Raw genomic sequence first — 17403 nt, 5'->3', positions numbered from 1 at the left:
CCATAGCATACATTAGAATATGTAAATTTTCACTGTTACTCCAGCCAAAACATTTTCTCTGTTTTTTTATGTTGTTATTTTATTGGACCCATGGGTTATTTAAGAAGATATTACTCAGTTTCCAACATAGGAAGTTTGTAACAATTCATTTCTCTCTTATTTTCATTGTGCCCCAAACATGTGCTCAATAATTTCAACTATTTGCTATTTGTTGAGACTGTATTTCCTCCCAAGTGTGGTCAGTCTTTGTGAATGCTGCATGATTACTCCAGTGTATATAATGTATAATCTTACCCTGAAAAATGGACAGCCTAATATGCACAAAAATTCACTATCTGAGATGTAAATATAAAAACACACAGCAGAGCTCAACACAGTGCCATGGGTTATCTTGGGCTATGTAGCAAGACTCTATCTCCAAACAGAGACGAAAAAGAGAAGAAAGTCTAAAAACAAAACAAAAGCAAAAAACTAAAACAAACAAAATGATACTTTTAAGTAGCAAAACATAAAGAAGTATACTCACTATACTTGTTTGTTTTAATCTCTCTCTCTCTCTCTCTCTCTCTCTCTCTCTCTCTCTCTCCCTCCTTCCCTCCCTCCCTCCCTCCCTCCCCCCCTCTCTGTGTGTGTGTGTGTGTGCCTATAAGTCTGTGTCTCTGTGTGTGCCTTTGCCTGTGTCTGTGTATTTCTTAGTGGTTTTGGACAGGGAACTAATAATGGCACAGTAGCATTCCTGTAGAGTCATAAGCTATCAAATGTCCTGTTCTGATGCTACATCAGGTTTCATCAAAGTCAACATCCTTTAAAGAGGAATCAGTCAGAAGCAAAGCTGCTCACTGAGTGGCACTTCTTTTTCTAATCATCACCCCCTGTTCCATCAGCTCCCTCTAGACAGCAGTGGCCGTCACCTCTCCTTTTCCTTGCTCGGTGTTGATTGTCTGTAATGACATCACTTGCCTGGGCTGAATCTGTTTCTGCAAACTGCTCCTGAATAAACCAGTGGTTAGGACTGTCCCTCTGAGTTGTACTGGAGTAAAAGAGTAATGCTAACTGATGCCAGTAGATAGCCAATTAAAATACCATCCAGTGATACAAAGTTCAGGACCCTACAGCTGCCCTTACTCCTACACTGTCAGCAGGTCTGGGGCGCACTAAGGCCATTTTCAAATTCAATAATTCAGTCAGACTCACATAACGTAGAAAAATTATGACCCTCATGGATAAGGGTGTTACACTGAGGATGCTCAGGCTAAAGTCACCCAAGGGAAGAGTTACACAGGACAGGATCCAGAAGTGACAGCCACAAACACCCAGTGGAGCTGTGCAGACAATACCTGTCCTTGAAGCAGCAATAAATCAATACTCAGGGAAACTCACCCACAGATTAGTGTCCAAGGTTTTATTAGGGTCCTTTCATATAGACACAGTTGACCCTTGTGGGCTGATATTAGTCTCCAGTCCCCCCTAGAAGCTACATTGATATTTGGTGTTCCGAATCACACAGACGACATAGCATTCCTAAAGCCACCAGGTGAGCAAGGGTACTTATCTCAAGCAAGAGACTCCAGGAGCTTAGAGGTTGCCTCCTAGCACCTCAGGACAACACCATACTGTTGGCCAAGGTTCATCATTCACTGCACATGCGACAAACCTTTTGAAAATATAACCTAGACCCTTCTACATGCTTGGGTTCTAATAGGTTTCCATTCACTAAAATAAAACCCCACTCCCTGTCCTAATGTACCAGGCAGAGTGTGATCTGGCTCCCTGCCCCTCCCCATCGTGTGTTGCAAACACACAGGTCTTCCCTGGTGTGTTTTAGGGCCCCAGCTTCTTCCTGGCCTTTGTGCTAGCCTAGCTATTCTGCCTGAAATCTCCCAGATCCACGTGTAATTGGATCGCTGCTGTCATTCAGGTCTCAGCTTAATAAATGTCATTTCCTCAGAGGCCCCTTGCCTGTCTGCTCAAATTAAATGAGTCCCCAAGTCACTCAGTATCTTATCACCATGTTATGAGCTCATCGCGGCCGTGAGATTTGCCTGTTGTTTTCTAGCTCATTTGTCTCTTAATTTTGCTCTTAGAAGCTTCCTCCATGCAAGCACTGTAGAACTGGAAATGGTGACTTCTCTGTCATGCCCCTCCCTCACCTAGGAAACGCTAGACCTGTGTGTGGGCTCACTAGTCACTGAACGGATGAACAAACAGCAGAGTGAATAAGTCAGACTTGCAAACACCAGTTTCATCAAAATTTAAGTGAAAGTCTTGAAGGCAAGACATTTAGAGACTTTAACATAGTAACATGGATTACAAGGCTTGTATGTATCTATATATCATGTATTCAAGTTCCTGGGAAGGGTTTTGCATTTCCCCATATAACCAACATCTTGAAAAAAAGCACCGCCACTTGCTCGTTACAGCAAATCTCCATTTTAATAGGTTCAGTGTACAACAGTGGCTGTGGTGAGCTGGTGAAAGATGGTTTTTCAGAATGGAAGCCTTTGATGCCCCTCAGGTGACATCCCTGGAAGTGCCCATTCATGCCCCACCCATCTAAGTTCTGTTGGTCAGATTCTATGTGGCAGAATCAAATATTGACAGCTGCTTCTAGCTTTTGCTAATGCTATGTTTGAAGTAGCTTTATAACTTTTTTTCTGAGTGGATGAATCTGTAATGTAGGAAATTGTGAGATATATATAATCTGTCTCACAATGGGTCAAGCTAATGATGTCTTGACTTGACCACGATGTGAAAGCAACGCACACTTGGTAAAACCTTACTTCACATTTTGAATTTTGCATTTTTCCAGGTTAGTGTTACATGGTGTGGAGTTTCATGTCCATACTGGTCAATGGCAACAAACTGCAACTTTTAGTCAGCTGTAAGATGGAGAGGGGAAATGACCCACACTCTACACTCTACTGCATAGCTGATGTGGAGGTGCAGTCAGTTGTATATTTAACATTATTTTCAACCATATGGGGAGGTAGGGGAAGGGTACACTTACATGTGAATACACAGACATGTGGAGATTAGAGGGCGACTTTTGGTGTCATCTTTCAGTAATGATGTCCACTTTGTTTTGTCGAGACAGGATCTCTCATTGGCCTCAAGCTCACCCATTAGTCTGCCTGGCCATCAAGCCCTAGAAATCCACTTGTCTCTGCCTCTAGGATTATAAGTGTACACCACCATGCTTAGCTTTTCTTATTCTGGGTTCTGGGGATTGAACTCGTGTCCATAGGCTTGCAAACATCGATGGAACCATCTCCCCAGCCCTATTTTTCAGCTTTTAATGTTTTCAGTTTACTGGAAGCTTCTCTGGGTAGGGCTCCTCTTGTAAACCAAGGAGCGTCCATATTCTTACATGAAACTAACTACAGCATTAATGACGATCACACATAGGTTTTCAGATACTAAAGGTCCTGATTCTTTTCCTAACAATAAGATCGATTATTATTTACAGTCACCAAAGATCAGTGAAGCAGATTCTTATCCTAGGCCACATCCTGTGCTGACCTTATCCTTCCTTCTGGGAGAAGTGGATACTGTCATATGGTGAGCATGAAACATCAGAGAGGATGCAGATGACTTGTTCTTCTGTTGAAGTTTAAAGTGTGTCAGAGCTGGGCTGGGCTAGCTTTTCCCTTAGTCCTAGAGCACATCCTAACCTATTTTCTCCACTTTAGAGGGACTTGAACTACAAAGCCTTACTGTCCATAGGCTATGTGTCTCTCCCATGTAGTGAAGTGGTGCCCTGTCATCCCATGAGGCTCCCTTTTGACCAGCTATGTTTGCATGCACGCATGCACTCACACTGCAGCAGACCCAACCTGTGTGAAGCACCACACATTAATCTCACCACAGTCTAGGGAATCAATCTTGGGAGCAAGGCCGGCCCAGGTGCTTTGCCTCTGACTAGCTTATGTCAACCTGTCTGTGATGTCCATAGGACACTCTTTTCATTGACTTTACTCCCCAAGCTGACTTCCTCCTGGCCATGCTAGTTAATTCTTGATGACTTGAAAACAGTTAAAGTCAATCATGGGTTGGTTGTTTAGACATGTATTTACCACTTCAGGAACTATTTACACCAAGATTTTACAGCCGGATGCCCTGATGCATGTGTTTTTACATGCTGTGAATAATTTCTACTGAGTGCCATTGAGAAAAAAATATAATTCACATTTTTCCATTAAGAAGAAGGCAGCTCTGGTGTGCAGAGTTGTTGGTTACCTTGTGACTCCAGTCAGGACTATTCTGAGGTTGATTTGGAAGAAATTCGGCTATTTTAGCTCAGAAACTATCCGTTAAACTTGAATAGTTAGAGCACACCTTTCTGCAGCCTGATACAGAATGACTGAGCAGCCAAATGGAAACCAGTAGACAGCTCTTCGGTTGAGACTGTGGGGGACTCCAGGGGAACACCTGGTTTGTGCTCAAAGCCAGCTAGGCTCAGGGGGCTGTGCACCCCCAGGGTTCCTGCTGACAGCACCCCCTTCCTGAAGTTCTTTGCTAAGAACATGAATGGAGCTGGGAATGGGTAAACAGAGGGGAAGATCTGCACCCAACTGTTAAAGTAAGTTTAGGTCCTGCTCTCAAGCTCGTGGTGGCAAAGATAAAATTATGCCTGGCCTTACACAAATCTACAGTGACTGTTCTCATCTTGCATTCCTTGGTGTGTTTTGCTAATCTTGCTACCTGTCCTTGCTGCCCCTTTAACCTCCTGATTCTCCTCCTCACTCTTCTTTTCACTTGGGCTCAGCCACTCCAAGTGAGGATGTCGTACGCCCAGCTGTCCTCAGCCCTAGGAGGTTGGCAAGAGTGTGTGCTGGTGTAGTATCCTTTGAAAAGCACGCAGAGGTAGTTCACCTTCTAGGTTGTCCTATGTACTGTATCTGAGGCCAGACCCTGTGCCATGCCTGAGTGGCTACAGTGACCAGCCAGACAGGCTAAACAATGTTAAATCCTGTCCAAAATACAACCAACTCTTTATTTATTTTGAGAATCATTCAGAAGACAAACTGGTACAAAGTGTCATAGGCAGAAATTAAAGTTCTTTTTTGTGATATGGTCTTTGCACACTGGATTCCTCTTCCTGTTAGTTCTGAGATGCAGGCTGTGAGCTTGTCATTGTTACTTGAGTCTGGTGATAGTTGAGGTACCATGTGTCTGTTTGTAAACAGATTGAGACTAGGGCTGAAAATAAGAGCCTCCTTGTAAAGCCATTAACCATCTTGAATTGCAAAAAGTAATGTTTGTCTTTTATTGCAGACTGCCGCATCCCCCAGATTGAAGATGCTGAGATTCATAACAAGACATACAGACACGGAGAGAAGTTAATCATCAACTGTCATGAGGGATTCAAGATCCGGTACCCTGACCTGTACAACATGTTCTCGTTATGTCGTGACGATGGGACATGGAACAACCTGCCCACCTGTCAAGGTATGAGATGGAGCTGCTGTTGTCCGCTGCCACTGTAAAGGATGTGCAAGCACGATCCTCTAACTGAGCAACAGACATTATGGAAGAGAAATACAAAGTCACCCCACCTAGGTCCTGCCCTGTCTTCCTGTGGCTTCTCTCTTTACTGTGACTCAGCACCATATACCAGATTTCCCAGTATAGAAAGGGCAGACCTTATACTTCAGTGAGTCTAGTATCATACCCTCTCCCCTTAGAAAATCAGAAAAGTAGTTTAAGAATTAGGAGAAGTAGGCTAGTGACGGGGCTCGGCAGGGAAAAGGGCTTGCCTGCAAGTCTGACAACCTGATCAGCTCTAGAATGATCTCAAAGACCTAAGAGAGAACTGACTACCACAGGTACTCTGGCTTTCACATGAGTGCCCATGCCTGTGCACACGCAAGCATACATAGGCACACACAATAATAATAATAATAATAAATTAAAAGGAATTAGGCTTCGTAACTGGGCTTCGAATACAGGGATGAATCGTTGTATACTTAATGGAATATCAGAGTGTGGTACTTCAGTCGTAGTGAGAATACAGTAAGAGTCTTACAGAGAGTATTTTCTCTTCATAATGTCATCTTTCTTATAATGCATGAAAAGCAGGAAAATAATCACATTCAGATGCTTCCAAACTGCACAGCGAATATTTATCCTTTCACACTTTTAAAATTTGCCCCAGCCGACATATATAGAGGGACCTGTTTCTGAACATAAGTCCTTGAGTTCACATTAATTCTGATTTTTATTTTCTGACATGTGACTTGGTCTTAAGGACCAAAAGAAGCCAATGCATAATTCATAATTTGAGGGAGCAGGAAGGCATTCGAATTTGTTCCAAAAGCTCTGGCATGTTCAAGTGGAGATGAATGTTAACTTTGTGCCTGGAAATCACAACTGGCAGGCCCTGATATTGCTTTGTGTGCCCCGTCATTAGAAATAAATTGTTTTCCCACACCAGAGCTTAAGAGTTGTGACCCTGTGAAGGAACAAAGGCTTCAGAGTTGAGAGGACAGAGAAGCCCAGCCATCACAGGGCCTGCCTTGTGGCCAGTGTGGCTAGCCTACCCTAAAAGAGACACGAGTTTTGTTTATCTGCTCAGAGACTGCCTACAAACAAGCAGCTGGCACCTGGGTTGGGCTCCTCATGCAAATAAACATCAAAGCCACAGATTTATTCCAGGACCAGAGTCATGGGTGAGGAAAATCACCTCAGACCTCAGCTGCTCCCTGCAGCCCCATTTTGTCAATATCCTTTCTCTGTGACCTCTCACCCTCTCTAGTTCCCCCTTGAATTGCTTAAATCCAGTGAGTTCCCTTAGGAATCCTGTTTCCCTGTGGCCTCTTGGGATGTTATTTTAAAGAGCTCAGATATGTGCCTGGCTGTTGCTCTGTCTGGCCCAGTCTGGATTGCTCTTCCATTCTCAAATTCTGCTCAAGAGCAGGCCAGGAATAAGAGAACTGGCTGGCTAGTCTCAGTCTCTCTCTCTCTCTCTCTCTCTCTCTCTCTCTCTCTCTCTCTCTCTTTTTCTTCTTCTTTTTTTTTTTTTTACTGGGATTTGAACCTAGGGCTTCACACATGCTAGTCACCCTGCCTCTGAGCTATATGTTCCTATTCCTCCTTGTAACTCTTAATTTTGAAAGGTCTCAGTAAACTGCCCAAGCTATCCCTGAGCTTATTCCATAACCCAGATGGGCTTTGAACTTATGATCCCCTTGCCTCTGTTTCCCAAGTAGCTGGAATTATATATAGGCCTGCCCCACCAAGCCTGCACCTGGTTACTCTTGAGAGACGTAACGCTCCAAACAATGCCACATAGCCTAGCTCCATCCTCACTCCTCCTCAGGATCCCCCAGTGCCACGCAGTAGGTGCCCTGCCTGTGCTGTGGTCCCAGCCTATCCTGTGTGTCATTGCTTCTGGGGGCAGAGTCCTGCCAGCTCCTCCTGCACCAGCTTTTTTCTGACCACCCAGCTGGCACAACACAAGAAAAGGATCTTCTGCGTTGCTGCGGACAGCCTGGCACCTCTCTGAGCCTCCTGGTGGATTTAATTGGCTCCCAGAGTGACATTTCATTCTAGAACTTTTATTTGCACCTATAGATCCAGGGGCTAAAGCTCCAGTAGGCATCTCTCTATTATCTAGAAGTGCAAATGGAAATCCCATTGAACTGAAGCCTGAGTCGAAGCCTGCTTCCCACTGTTATATTTAGGATGAGCTGTCTCCAGCCAAGAGTGAGCATATCTTTCCCTCTCAGCACTGATTAGCTGCACGAATTATAGCTCCTGCTATCTCCTCAGAAGGAATGGAGGGCAGACTGCACAGAGGCCTTGTGGGGGAGGGAGGTGGTACTACAGGTTTTGGAGAGTGTCTGCATGTCCTGCTGACTGTAGGACAGAATCATTTGTGATTTGGGAAAGACCATTCCACACCAGTAGCTTAGTGTGGGAGCTCTGCTAAGGGAGGGGTGCTGGGCCAACACGGTGTGGTGTGAGCCACCTGAACTGTGCAAGCATCCTGTACCTTCCCATTGTTCCTGTTAATGGACTCGTCTGCTGTTGCTCAATTACTGATCATATTTCTTCCTGATTTCCATCCCCACTCTGACGCCCTCCCATCTCGCCTTTGCCGTGAATATCACCAGTTTTTAGCTCAGAAAAGTTAAAAGCTGTCTAGGGGAGGGAACTCAGGAGATAGCTCAGTTGGTAAAGTGCCTGCATGAGGCACTGAGGATCTGAGTTGGATCTCCAATACCACAGAAGCAGGGCATGGCGTGTGGCAAGTGTCTGCATCACTGCTGGGGACACAGAGACAGGGCATGGCTGGGCCAGCTGGCTGAGCCGAGACAGAGATGCACTGCCTGGTACAGTGAAAGATTCTGTCTCATGACAAGAGAGAAAAAGATGCCTGGCACTGATTGGTAGTCTCCACACATGTAGATACATACCATCACAGATAGACAAACAGACACATATAGACACACACGCACACCGAGGGGTCAGGGATTGAGAAAAACAGTCTAATACCGTGAGACAGGGTAAAAAGACACAGAGTTCTCCCACCTTTGGGGACTATCTAGAAACTTCCTGATTTGTTCTGGGTTGGGGCCTGCTCAGATTGTGAACCTTGGTGCCTAAGGCACAGCAGCGTGGTAGGTACCATACAATCACAAGTGTGAGTGAGAGTGACTGTGTGTGTCCCTAAGGTCTGCACTCCTGGTGCCTCTCTTGTCTCTCCTCACTCTGGTGCACAGGTACTACAGCAACTCACTGAGAGAACACCTCAAGACAGTATGTGACAATGCCAGCTCTGGCAGAGGGCTTGGTCATCTCCCATGATGCATGGAATACAAAGCTTGTGTTTGGCACTAGAAGGGAAAGTGGGTCTTTTCATTATATGCGATTGCTTCACACACATGCCTGCCCCTGGAAAGACAGCACCTCACCCCGTGATGTCCTTATGCACTCCAGTGACATTGCTAGTTCACCTCAATTCCATGGCAGCAGGAGAGGCACACACAGCAGAATTCTGTGCCATTAGGAATAGCACAGGCTTCAAGAGCCAAAGGCAGCCAGGGATTCAGAAGGAGGGATCCAGGGTCTCGTTTCCCACTTCTTCTCTGATAGCACCCAGCATGCTCCTTTTGGAGCAGAGACCCACTGCAAGGCTGTGCTCCTCAGAGGGCCTGCCTCCCACCTGGACCTTAGCAATGCATATCCTAGGGCTCCACTCAGAGACCTGCTGAGACAGAAGCACGGCATGGGGCCTGGGGGGGCTGTGTCCATTAAGCCCTCTGAGGAATTCTCAAGTTTGAAAACCAGCACACTTTAAGACTCTCAATCTATTTCACTTCAAACCTGATTCTCAGAAATTCAGTAGTACCAGCATAGCAAGATTCTGTCCCATGACTAAGTTTGGAACATAAGCTACCCAAGTCACAGATCCCTAGTCACTGGAGTATCTGTCCCCCCTAGGGTGCCTTAGTGGTTCTCAGCCTGGATGTCATCTTAAATGACATGAGGAGCTTCATAAACACACAGTGGCATCAGGCTCTCCACCTGGGCATGGACCCTGGGCACCGCTGGGTTTTAAAAGCCCCTCAAGTGACGCTAATGATCCATTTGGGACAGGTTCACCTGGCTAGTGACGCACTAATCCATACCCTACTTACCTCCCTCCTAACCCTTTATCTGAGCCCCATGGTACCATTTCAGATATGCCAGCAAACATCTATGTATATGCAGCCCAAGTCTGAACGTCCTTTTGTTACTAAGGAGCAATCCTAAAGAGTTTCTCTGTGCCATTGGCCATACATGTATGCAAAGACAGCCCAGTGAAACCTTCCCACTTTGCTTTCACAGGCTGCCTGAGACCTCTAGCCTCTTCCAATGGCTATGTGAACATCTCCGAGTTCCAGACTTCCTTCCCCGTGGGAACTGTGATCGATTATCGCTGCTTCCCTGGATTTAAACTCGAGGGTTCCAAGTACCTCGAGTGCTTACACAACCTTATCTGGTCGTCCAGCCCACCCCAGTGCCTTGCTCTGGAAGGTAACACATATAAGCCTTTTGGATTGGCAGGAGGTATCTGATGGTGGCCAGATGGTTGCAGGAGGTGTCTGATGGTTGCTTGCCTAAGCCCAGATCACCCACCTGACCTGGAGCTATACGTAGTTAAGCACATTCCCTACCCCCCACCCACCTGTCACCATTCTTAGATTTTAGGGGAAGAAGGCGAATAAAAGAAAAAACTGGAAGAATCAAATGTCAGACTGCAGAGTATTGCAAAGTTAAATGAAATGCCTTCAGAAATTAATTTTCCCTGCACTGGATAACAGATGGCATGGTGACACCATCCATCTCACCCCTCGTTTTATTGCGGTATCAATGTTTCTTTCATTTTTCCGTGCGTTTACAGTGAAGCCGTAAATGTTTGGCTGTAAGACAGTCTTGGAAGCCTGAAAGCAAGAGCTGTCTCTTCCCTGTCTTTATGAAATCTGAATGGTTATAGAGTGAGTGTTGATAAAGACCACTAATTAGGGGTCTGTGTTGGCTAGGTCTGGGAGTGGAATGGCAGGGCTCCCATTTCCAGAATCAGGGCAGCTTCCTGGGGTTCCTAATATCCTCCATCACTGAAGTCTAACTCCCGGCATTAGCCCGGGTATGTGTCTGGTCTTGAAGTTCCACCTGATCCGCTCCTTCCTTAATATCCGAGGAAATGGGTGGAAATGGCGGGGGAGAAAACTTCCATTCCAGAGCCCTCTCCAAACCTGTCCAAAACCCAACCCCTCAAAACCAATAACATGCCAAAGCTCCTCCAAGTTTGCAGCAGCATAGACTGGCTGCTTCCCTGTTGCTTCCCACTAGAGAAGCAGGTTTGGAAGTGTACTGTGCAGAAGGTTCTCTGAGCAGTGGGAGAAGGCTGTTATTTCTAAAGGAAGGGCCAACATGGAGAGAGGTTGGCCAGAACCATGGAGCCTCCTTGGACAAGAGTTGAAGAGGTAGAGGGGATGGATGGCTGCCCCGTGCCATTCTGACCACTCCAGCACTGCCATAGTACCGAGCTCGGGTGTAGGCCTGGGGGATTAAAGGAAGACACAAACTCCGGTCATCCATTATGAGAGAATGCCAAAGCTTTTACTGAACAGGTCTAATATATACACCAAGCCAGGGAAGGAAAAACACAAACTCAAGGAAAAACAGGAACTCAACTCGGGGGCAATGGGATGTCAAGTGTAAATTCCCTTCCTGGGGCACCATGCCTTAGTCGGGATGTTTTGATCTTAGAAAAACTGCAGAATGTTAATTAGTAGACAGCAGCACACAGAAAGTCTCAGCCAGGGCATGGCCGCCCTTCGGGGTCCTACACAATTCATTCTGCTACAGTCCCCACATATCCCTGTCTCCCACAGGCCCAGATTTTATAGGGGACAAAGGCCAAGATAGAAGGTTATAGTTGAGACCCCCTGGTACATGTGAAAGGCCTATAACAAAGAAGTTTTCAATAGGAGAATTCAGTAGGAACGTGTGTGTGTGTGTGTGTGTGTATGTATGTGTGTGTGTGTTCTTCATCTGAAATGCTAATAGAATTGATTGTTTTTTACCTCTGTTTGCTAAAGCTGGCTAGTCTAGTTCCAGAGACAAGGTTACCCCCATTTCCAGTGTAGTCACCTCTCTATTATCTGCGTACTGTGTGTCAGCCATGGTGAGTGTGGACTGTCACTAAAAGACCCACTTCCTAGTTCCTGGAGGATTTTTCATATTCACATAACCAAAAATCAAGGGTAGTTTGAAGATATCATTGTTATGATTTTGTCAAATTGAAATGCCTGTTTTAGGATCTTTTCAAATTTGTCTTAACTGCACTTCAAGTAGTCAGAATCTACAAGCTTTACTAGGGGACTTGGAAAGCAGCCTTTTATGGAGCCTAGAGAATGTGACATAGATAGACATAAAACAAAATCTGACTTCAGGAGGCAGTGATGGGAGGTTATAAACAGGGAGCTGTGAGCAGCTTCTGGCTGGAAACGGGCCCCATTGCTGAACACAAGCGCTGGCTGTTGCCAGACTCAGCCCTGGCCACAGAAGGATCCAAGAACTGCCCATGCCAAGATGTCTACTCGGTGCCTTCCCCACCTCACTCCCACCACTTTAAAAAAAAAAAAAACTTTTGCATCTTTGTTTTTAATGCTCTTCCCTGCAAAACATCCAAGGAAATAGTTTGTGAGCCCATTCAAAGCAACACAAGCCAAAAATATAAAAACAACAAATCTAAACCCATAGGCAGAGTAAGCCAAAGGGATGCTGGTTGCTCAGGACCACAGCTAGTAGTACTTGAGGAGACACTGGAGAAGTAAAGAGGGCAGCATCCTCTGACAATCTACCCTGCACATGCCTCCTACGTTCCCTTCTTCCTGTCTTATGAAGTACACATTTCATATAATTTGATTTTTCTTTATGGTACAGTAAAAACCACCTAACTGTACCATGTATCCCATACTCCTTGGGGCTTTTAAATCCATTAGTGTTCTGACCCCATCGGGGAGCGGGGTGGACAAGAATTCTGTAAAATGCTTTCTCCAACCTCTTAAACTCTTACAACCTGCCAGCCTTCTACACTCATTGGGCCTGTCACTCATACATGACACAGTATCTGTCCCCAAACCTTGCCTGATCAGTAGCCTGCTCAGTGCTTACAACACTGGATTCAGTCCCCAATACTACATAGGCCAGGCATGGTGGCACACACTCATATCCCAGCACCCAGAAGGTTGAAACAAGATGAACAGGTGTTCAAGGCCCTTCTTAGCTATCTGATGAGTCAAGGCCAACCTTGGCTACAGAAAACTGCATCTCAAAAATAATAAAATAGGCCTGGAGAGCTTACTCAGTGGTTAAGATCATGTACTATTCTTGAAGAGAAACTAAGTTTGTTTCCACACTTATGTCAAGTGGCTCACAAACACCTGTCACTCCAGGTGCAGGGGCATCCTTCACCCCTGGCCTCCACCTACCTGCTCTTATGTGCACATACCATACACAGACAGACAGACAGACAGACACACACACACACACACACACACACGAGATTTTAAATAGAATAGAAAGTGATTTTGATCATACTTCATGGAACTATAAGGCTTCAATATGATAGCAAATTTAATACTTTTAAGGAGTATTTGGCATCTAGTGCTAGTCAACGGTAGTATCTCTTAGATTTAGGGGTAAAGTCACCCTAAGTTAGTTATGGCTTTGAATAAAATGCCCCGGCTTCAAGACTCATGTATCATGACACTATCTGGTTGGTCGACTGCTGTTCTGGCTCTCTGTACATTCTTAACTGTGTTTGGAAATACCTTATAATAACAACGCTCACTTAAGGATGGGTGGTGGCACATGCCTTTAATCTCTGACCCAGAAGGCAGTGACAAGCATATCTTTGTGAGTTTAAGGCTAGCCTGGTCTACAGAGTGGGTTCCAGGACAGCCAGAGCTACACGAAGAAACCCCATCTTGAAACAAAACAAACAAAAACAGTGGTCACTTAATTGAAAGCTGACAGGCTGTGTGTTACGCCCTCACCGGCTGGCCCTCATAACATCTCTTTCCTGTTCTCAGCTCCATCTTTCTGATGAGCAAACCCAGGCTTCTCAAGGCTCAGTGACAGGTGCAGTGGAGTACAAGATAGAACTGGGACTCAAGCCTCTGTCACTTCAAAGCTATTGGTCGTGCCTAGTTAACTTGTAGGGATTGCCTTACAGTCTAACAGGAAGATAGTCTAGTACTTTTATAGTTGTTTTTGAAGTTTAAAAAAAAGAATTTTAATAATTGTTGTATAGTAATAGATTCATCATTCCAGTCTAGTTGTTCCCCTAGTGGCATGCCAGAGGGAGACACAGCCATGCTGGCAGCATTCCTTGCTGCCTCCAGCAGTACTGGGTGTCCCTGGCTACAGTGGAGCCCATTTCAGCAAGGCAGCAGAGAGCATTGGTCCCTTTCACAGCCTGAGGCAGTGACACCTTGGTGGCTGGCAGGATTTTGTGCAGACTCCTTGCGCCACCAGGCACCACTTCTCCCTAGGGGGTGAAGAGCCAACATTTGAATGACAGGTGTGAGTGATCTGTCATCAAGGTCAGGCTTCTTGAGGACTTGATGGCCTGGAAGCAAAGGTCATGGCAGTGCAGTCAAGAGTCCCAAGGACCAGATGTTAAAGCTCTGTGCTGTTATACTCATCTTTCTGGCAGTGGGGACATTCTGGAAGGAACATGTGTTTCCAAGTTCATATCATGTGATAGAGTTCTTAAATTACTGCTATAACAGATGAATATATTGATCTATTTGGGCCTGAAGGGATCCCATGTTCCTTATACATTGACCTATTTTTGTAGGTCGGTCTGTCTGTCTGTCTGTCCTCACTTAGCGGTATCTTAATTCCTTCTCTTCTCAGGCCTTTTGACCTCAGTGGCTGTTAACTTCTGTGTCTTTCCCATACATACTTCCATGCAGAATGCAAATCTTCTTTTTATGAAACGCCTTTATTAGTGAGCATAAGCAGTCTCCTGTTTCTGAGTGCTGAGAGCTGTTACCTGTCTACCGCACACTCACGAGGGCCATACTGAGCTGGACACCCGGGAACTCCAAGGGGAAAAAGAGACAATATTCAGTTATCTGCAGAGTTGACAGTCTAACAGACTCATAACAGACCTCATCTGCACGAGACCTTCATCATTACCATAGTCCGATGTCCACATGCAGCTACTTTTACCACAGGGGACATCAGAGCTTCTGCTGTGGGGAGAGCTGGGAGGGCAAGGTAGTGGAAGATACCACAATTGCAAAGTGAACTTTCTACCCGGAGATATATGGCTCTTTATTTTCCCAGCGTCTGAGCGGTGGTGTGTTTTTTCTCTGCACTTAAACTTTAGGAAGTATGGGTCTCTCCTGTGTGAAAGGATTCCCTTCTGAAGCTCCACAGAGCTCGTCAGGCTGTGTGAATGCCTTAGCATGTGTGGAGGGTGCTCACCCAAGGGTTGTAGGATCTGAGTGTGGGAGAGAGTGTGGGGCATCAGACAAGTGAACAGCCCAGGTGGCAGTTCGACTTTACCTACTTGTAGTCAACTACACATGCTCTAAATGTTAGAAGGAAGCAGGTGGGCACAGTTCAGAAAAAGGAAATAAAAACAGCCCAGAATCCCCAGAGCACAGTGAGGTTGGGGCTGTGGGAAACCGCTGTATGTGGTTGCAGAAAGAGGCTCTTTTTATTCAGGAGGATGAACTCTCAGAAAGTGCTTAGTGTCTAGAACATTCTCTTAACATCCAGGCTTCCAAATGGCCAGGAAGTAGCATGTGTGCTACACATATCTAGTGAGGGAAATTCCTGGCAACTGTTTTCTCAAAAGGTAGATCAAGAACTGCAGTGATCATGTGACCACGCAAATACAGGCAAGAGAAAGGGCCAAGAGAAGAGGGGACTGAAGCATGAACTTGGAATTCAGAGTCTGTGGCTTAAGATTCCTGCTCACTTAAGAAGCCTGCACCCATATTTGTAGCTGTAAATTGTTAATCCGCTCTGAGCTCCCAGCGCATGACTGCACTTCTTGTCACCTTCCAGAGTTGTCTGGATTATCAAATGAAAGCATACACACACACACAGCCTTTATATATTTTTTAAAGATTTATTTATTTATATGAGCACACTGTAGCTGTCTTCAGACACACCAGAAGAGCTTTTCGGGTGGTTGGGAGCCACCATGTGGTTGCTGGGAATTGAACTCAGGACCTCTGCAAGTTCGGTCAGTGCTCTTAACCGCTGAGCCATCTCTCCAGCCCTAAACCTTTATATTTTGATATACCTTGAATAGCTCAATGGCTGGGCACCTCCAAACCTCCCAGAGGCTAGCACATACTCCCCTCCGATATTCCTGAGTTAACACTTTCTAAATCTACATTTTATCTTTGCTCCCTGTTTCCTTCTGAGCAGCCTTCTGCTTTCCCTTTGCACCTACATTGCTGGACGATTTCTCTCCTGTAGCTCTTAACTCTGATCCTCTCTGCTCCTGTGTCATGGGAATTCTGTTCCTTCTCTCTTCTGTGTTTCTTGGCCAGGAACCCTAAAAGCCCCGCCTCTTCCACCCTGAGCAGCCATTGGCCACTGGCTCTTTATTGATCATTCAAAAACCAATGGGGGATCAGGGACCTTCAGCTTCTGAACACATAGATTCCCATGTGATCTTGGGAGCCAAATTGAAGCATTAGAAAGAACTGTTATGCCCAGGTCTCAGGAATTCCTAGAATTCTAAGAATAGCCAACCTGATGCAAAGTAACAAAAGAGCCTTTTATTCGAGCCAGATTAATGTAGCAAACCTTCCCACTGCTTCCCACTGTCTCCCACTGCGACCAAGCTTCTAGCAGCTTGGAGTTTTTATACATAGAAGCATAAGCAGGGATTCTTGGACTTCGGGGTTACATGATAGGGAGAGGTGACAAGGGAAGTCATCCTTCAAAAACGATATTGTTTGTTCAGGCAGCAGGGCGGAATCACGGAACTGGGAGGGGAAATCTTCTGACCTTTATGTTACTGTTAGGAACTAGTGTGTTTTTACAAGCTGGCCACAGCTGTCTGGGAACGCTTAATTGCCCTCCTCTCATGGCCCAAAGTTTGGCACTTATCTCTCCAAGGATGTTTGGTTTTTGCTCCTCCCAAGGACGGGAGCCATCTGCCCAGGGAAGTGCTGGCCATCTATCAGAGAGGGTGCCAGCCTTGGGGCAACACGGGGGCTGAAAGATGTTGCCATTTGTTTATTCCCAAGCTGGCATTTGTCGCTCCCTGGAGGGGGATTCATTTAGGGAGTGACACTATGAAAATGAGGATAGCAGTATTTCGGCATCAGGGCCCTGTCTTCTCTGAAAGGCCAGGGAGGGGAGCTCTGTGCAGGAGGTGAGAAAGAGCAGGGGAAGGGGAAGCTCCCTGCATCTCTTCAGAACCAATGCCCAACACATATTCAATTCCCCTCCCTACCCTCCTCTTCCTTTTGGGGAAGGACAGGTTGATTTGGAGTTTACCCTTTGAGGGGACATGGTATATTGTGATGGGAAAGGCATGGCGGCAGGAGGGTGAGGTGGTTGTTCACACGGTGTTCACATTCAGGAAGGACAGGAGAGGCAGGGAGTGAGGCTGGGCTGCGGAATCACAAAGCTCACACCCATTTGCTATAGAAGCTACTCCTTCCTAAGGTTCCACAGCCTTTCAGTCTTGCTAGAGGTGCTTCCTGCACTCCACCTGGAGACCGAGGGTTCAGATACACCGGGCTGTGTGGGACATTATTTATTCAAACCACACCCCCTCACCCGAATCCCACTAAGCTCATGGAGATAAGCCACCCCCCCACACACACACACATCCCACTAAGCTCATGGAGATAAGCCACCCCCCCC

At 45.9% G+C, this 17403-nt stretch overlaps 1 protein-coding gene across 2 annotated transcripts in view; it reads left to right on the top strand.

Annotated features, from left to right (window-relative positions):
- The window catches only part of Susd4 (sushi domain containing 4), a 128639-nt gene that overhangs the window by 82414 nt on the left and 28822 nt on the right, over nucleotides 1-17403 (top strand). For both annotated transcript variants that reach the window (XM_028781823.1, XM_028781824.1), the window contains exons 4-5: nucleotides 5275-5448; nucleotides 9832-10020. In XM_028781823.1, coding sequence (XP_028637656.1) covers nucleotides 5275-5448; nucleotides 9832-10020 — 363 coding nt within the window. The remainder of the gene's footprint in view (nucleotides 1-5274; nucleotides 5449-9831; nucleotides 10021-17403) is intronic.

This window comes from Grammomys surdaster, unplaced genomic scaffold (genome assembly GCF_004785775.1).
Source record: "Grammomys surdaster isolate TR1022 unplaced genomic scaffold, NIH_TR_1.0 554, whole genome shotgun sequence".
Taxonomy (NCBI): Eukaryota; Metazoa; Chordata; class Mammalia; order Rodentia; family Muridae; genus Grammomys; species Grammomys surdaster.
Note: the sequence above shows the minus strand (reverse complement) of the source record. Positions and strands in the feature narration are given on the sequence as shown.